Source organism: Apis dorsata, unplaced genomic scaffold (assembly GCF_000469605.1).
Source record: "Apis dorsata unplaced genomic scaffold, Apis dorsata 1.3 scaffold_102, whole genome shotgun sequence".
Taxonomy (NCBI): domain Eukaryota; kingdom Metazoa; phylum Arthropoda; class Insecta; order Hymenoptera; family Apidae; genus Apis; species Apis dorsata.
The window spans coordinates 196,584-201,687 of NW_006263400.1; the positions used below are offsets into that span (position 1 = coordinate 196,584).

At 23.5% G+C, this 5,104-nt stretch overlaps 2 protein-coding genes and 1 long non-coding RNA gene across 4 annotated transcripts in view; 2 read left to right on the plus strand and 1 right to left on the minus strand.

Annotated features, from left to right (window-relative positions):
- Positions 1–25: 25 nt before the first annotated feature.
- On the plus strand, positions 26–1,505 carry LOC102674429 (peptide deformylase, mitochondrial-like). The gene is made up of 3 exons (XM_006612266.2): positions 26–366; positions 706–1,083; positions 1,325–1,505. The coding sequence occupies exons 1-3, from the start codon at positions 136–138 to the stop codon at positions 1,415–1,417; spliced, it is 702 nt and encodes a 233-aa protein (XP_006612329.1). The 5' UTR covers positions 26–135; the 3' UTR covers positions 1,418–1,505.
- Positions 1,506–3,584: 2,079 nt separating this feature from the next.
- Positions 3,585–5,104, minus strand: part of LOC102674732 (tachykinin-like peptides receptor 99D) — a 32,380-nt gene continuing 30,860 nt past the window's right edge. The window contains exons 5-6 of one of the 2 annotated variants that reach the window (XM_006612268.2): positions 4,664–4,809; positions 3,585–4,020 (exon numbers count right to left, since the gene is read on the minus strand). In XM_006612268.2, the coding sequence (XP_006612331.1) occupies positions 3,908–4,020; positions 4,664–4,809 (259 nt within the window). In that variant the 3' untranslated portion in view covers positions 3,585–3,907. The remainder of the gene's footprint in view (positions 4,021–4,663; positions 4,810–5,104) is intronic. The other variant, XM_031508806.1, reaches the window with a different exon arrangement.
- The window catches only part of LOC102674562, a 780-nt gene continuing 481 nt past the window's right edge, over positions 4,806–5,104 (plus strand). Inside the window, exon 1 of the long non-coding RNA XR_421233.2 lies at positions 4,806–5,014. This is a non-coding gene — a long non-coding RNA (uncharacterized LOC102674562). The remainder of the gene's footprint in view (positions 5,015–5,104) is intronic.

The following is a 5,104-nucleotide window of genomic DNA, read 5'->3' on the forward strand; positions in this document are numbered from 1 at the left end:
TGTTTCCATTAAAATATTTAATAATATATTTGATCCGTTAAATCATAGTACCAACATATTCTATCATCGTAGAAGTTTAACCTTTTCGACTCTATCAAAAATTCTTACGAATACTGTAAAACAATAATCAAAATAATGTTCAAATGTTTTAATATAGTCAATAGATCTATAAAGACTTTGCAAAAAAATAATACATGTGCATTTAGTTTTCAAAGTTTAAAAAAACTTTGTGAAATATATTTGACTGAAACACCTGAAATTACAAAACCTCCTTATAATTTTATTTGTCAAGTTGGTAATCCTGTTTTAAGACAGAAAACATCATTTATAGATGAAAAAATAATACAAACGCAAGAATTTCAAAAAGTATGTTTTTATATTTTATTAATTTATATCTTTAAATAATTGTTCAATTTAAAAAATAAATTGTAAATAATTTTATTTTCTTATTAAAATACTTAAAATAATAAATTAATATTTTAAATTGAAATTTATTTTCGCATTATAAGAAAATATAGAAATTATAAAATTAAACTTAATAATACTTTATTAGATATATATAATAATACTTCTATCTTATATCTAATGAAAAAGATTTTTATAATAAAAATATTTACTTTAAAAATTATATAATTAATGAAGGTATTTTTTTCAATTATATGATTTATTTTATTACAAATTCATGTATTAATTTTTTTATTGTAGATACTTGATCATTTATATAAATTATTAAAAAAACATGATACAGTAGGATTAGCAGCACCACAAATTGGCTTACCTTGGCAATTATTTGCTATTGAAGTGACAGAAGAATCTGTAAAATGTATTCATCCATATATACGAAAATGTTATGATATCATACCTTATCCATTAACATATTTTATTAATCCAAAAATGAAAATAATAAATTCTGAAGAAATTGTACATTTTGAAACATGTGCGAGTATTCATTGTTATTATGCAGAAGTACCAAGACCAAAAGAAGTTCAAATTGAAGCTCTTAATAAATTTGGAGAACCATTTTCTATGAAAGCAGAAGGTTGGTTAGCTAGAATTATTCATCATGAAATGGATCATTTAAAAGTAAGTATATTTTCCTTTATCATTTTATTTGATCATTTGTTTTTTTAACTATTATATTATAGTTTTTCTTTTCTTTAATTAATTATATCATCAAAATTTACTGTACATTTATTATCTATAGCTTTATTTAGCCTTATCATGCTAAGAATTAAAAGATTAATAAAAAATAATATAAATATATTATATTTATTTTTAATAATATATTTTATTATTTTTAATAATATATTTTATTATTTTTTAGGGTCATTTATATACTGATAGAATGTTTCCATTTTCATTTAATTATGATGAGTGGGATAAAATAGATAAATCTGAAAAAGATATTGTTAATTGATTAACTATTTCATAGGATAATTTTGTAAAATTGCTTATATTAATTTATGTTAATATAATGAAAATATATATACTTTTGTGTTTTTTTATTTTATAGAAAAATCTAGTTACATTTTCCCATAAATTTGTTAGTTATTTAATAAATCAATTAATTTTATGAATAAGTATTATAAGCCATTTTTAACATATTTATATTATTATAATAATTAATATAGAAGATAAAATAGAAGTTAGAAGAAAAAATTAAAATATAATAAAAATGTGTGAATTGTGAAAATTGTAAATAAATATAAAATTTTATTTGAAAAATATTTTGCTTTTTATAGAAATATAATTTCTATAAATAAAAATAATAATATATGTAAAATTTTAATTAATACAGGATAAAAACATCTATATATCTATACATACAGGATATGTCATTTATATTTCAGCATCTAAATCAATGTATTTTTTATAAAATAGATACAAATCACATTAATTATTTCTTTTAATATCGTATATTTTCATTTCTTAATTTTTATATTATTTGTTTATGATGAAAATACAATTTTTAGGAAGCTTTTCCCTGCAAAAAGAAGCAGTCTCTTATATTATTATTCACATATTTTTAAACATATCAAATAATATATTCTTTTCTTACTTTACCAAGCTTAAGCTTTTTTCAATACATTTAATATATGTAGTTATACATACATTTAGACTTAACTATTATATTAAAAAGCGTTTATTTTTCCCAGAGTGTTCTTTCTCCGTACAACATTACAGTGGAAAATATAAATAATATCGATTAATATTGAAATAATTATTAATTCACTTAGTTTTCAGTTTGGCCAATTTAAAAAAAAAATTTTTTATTTCTTTTGTTTGATATAAATACATAAATTAAATGTAATAATCGAACAACGTTTGCAAAACATTATCAGTACTAAATATATATTATTTCTTTTTTAATCAAAAAAAAAAAATAATAATAATTTTCGTATTAAAATATTATACATATTAAACTAAATTTATTTTTACAAAGAATCATAACATTAATGATTAATTTTTACGATGCATTTAGCGTTTATTATTAACATTTTGTATATAACAATTTATTTAAATAAATATATGGTATAGACAACCAAAGTAAATATACACTTTCGCTCAAAAATTTTAAGAATTTTATTAGATTTCTTTGAAAATTGGAAAAAATTATAAATTATTGATAAATGAAATATTAAGATACAAATCAGATTATACAAACAATTAAGTAAATATATTTTCAACAAAATAATTATTCCATAAATTATTCATTTATTCATAAATACATTTGTTCATTTTTAGAACGAAAATGTTTATCATAACTATTTTTAATATTTGTAATAGAACATTATCTATATTTTTTATATTAATTATAATATTTTCATTATTTTTTTTTTTAAACAATAATACTTGAGTGAAATCAAACAAGATATAAGCTTGTTTAAGTAGCAAAATTTCATTAAAAATATAGATTTTTCATTTTTTAAAGAAACTATCATCTGAAATAGAAAACATTTTCGTTCGATGAAAATTAGTATTCTTTCCTATTAGATTTATTATACCAATACACAGTAGGAACACTTAGTAGTAGGAAGAATTAATTAAGCAGTTTATGTTTTACAAAACTGCACACATTAAACTACTATATCATGATCTATGTCCTTATAAATTTCTCATTAAAATTCTATTTTTGTTAGAAAAAGGAAACTTTTTCATAAACATATGCAGATAGCAGTAGATAGATTATTGGTCCGTTAATGTTTATACATACATATACTAAACAATTTAACTTATATATAATATAACTTATATATAACTTATATATAATAAGTGTGTTTTAATGTAAATTTAACTTTTCATCTTCTTATATTGTGCTATAACAATATAAGCAAAAAAAAAAATATGAAAATATTTTATTTTTTCATTCAGTTAAATGTATGAAGCAAAGTTTTGATTCAAAGTTTCCAAATAAAAAATCTTCTAAATAAGAAGATTCTTATTAGAATCATAAAGTGCACAACTTTATAATTTATTCGGCAATAATTAATTATCACTATCGTATAATAGTTCGTAAAATTAATAGTTTTTAAAAGAATTTTTATTTATCAAATCTATCGATAAAAAATAAAAATGCAAGAAAGATCATTTTTTTTTATGAATCCTTTGATTTTCATCGTCGTGTTGAAGTTCGATTCAGCGTCGTTTACATCGAAACGGAAATATTTATTCTAGTAGCGGATAGTTAACGTTTCTATTGAACATAGTGAACAATTATTTGAGCTTTCTGGTCTGATCTGATCTGATCATAACAGGTCTGCGTGCGTAAAAGAAGATCTAGAATTTAACGGCTCCTCTCAATCTCTCTCTATTTCATTCGCGATGAATCTTGAAGAGGTCGACTTTTTATGGATATGTACTCTTATATCCAGGTATGTACTCGTTGCTGAGCGTTTTCTTCTTCCTGTCAAGACACGTGACCCATAGTTTGCGAGGTTTTCCATTTCCTTCCTCGATGCTCAGCCAAAAATCGATCGTTTCCTCCTCTCGATCGTAGACACATATGTATTCGCGGCGTACCTATTAAAAATTAAAAATCGATCTTGTTTGTATCGATATATTAATAGTATAGTTTTTTTTTTCTTTTTACATTTCTAATGATACAGTAAAATTGTATTTTGGAATTTAGGAACCAATTTTTCTCGTTAGGAAGAAGGATTTTTCATTTATAAATAAGAATTCTAAATGCATAAATTCGATCAGGCATTAATTAACATAAAGATATATTGCATCTATGTAAAAGTTGATTTCTTACTTTATAAATTCATTTATGAATCGTTCATAATGAAACACATATGCAAATAATATACGTTTATACGCTGAGTTGTAATGATTTCTTTCTTATCGATCGAGCTCGTGCGAAAATACCGATCGAGATGTTTTTTTTTTCTTTTTCTCGATTCGTTCGATTCGTACGTAAAGTTGTTAAAAGCTACCTGTTACCGAACGAATCAATTTTCAGAGTCGTCGTGTCAATTTCGTTACTCTATTTCGTCTCGCGATTCATTGGCTTTGGCATTGGCTGTGGCGAGATCGTGCAAATCTATGTAAGAATTTTGCGCGTCCGTATGGGTGTCATCGTGCTCGAATCGTGACTCGCTCGTGGATGCCATTGTAGACGATGTTGTGCAAGAGCGTTCCAAAGACGTGGACGAGGACGTACCGTTCCGTGATATCCTTGTGTTCGTTTGAGGACTTCCTGTGCAACTGTATCGCGACGTTAACGCCTCCGATCGTGATAACGAAGGCTCGGGCGGAACTTTTACCATAGGGCACCAGGAGAAAAAATGGGCGAATCCGCGTCGAAATCTGCAAAGTATTGAGAAAAAGACTTCGTTTAATTATTATTGATCAAATTTTCATTTTCAAAAAATAAATTTTTATTGTTTCAATTTTAGACGCTTTTATATTTTTCGTGATTGAAAAATTCTCGTAGAAATTGGACAGAAGTTTAATCTAACCTCGTAGTTTTTCGAGGGAAAATATCGGTGGAGAAACGGTACATTTCAAACGAGTAGGTAATATTTTATTGGAAAGTGAAAGAGTTTTTTTTTTTCGTTTCTTTCTTTTTTTTTTTTTTTTTTTTTTTTTTTTTTTTTTTTTT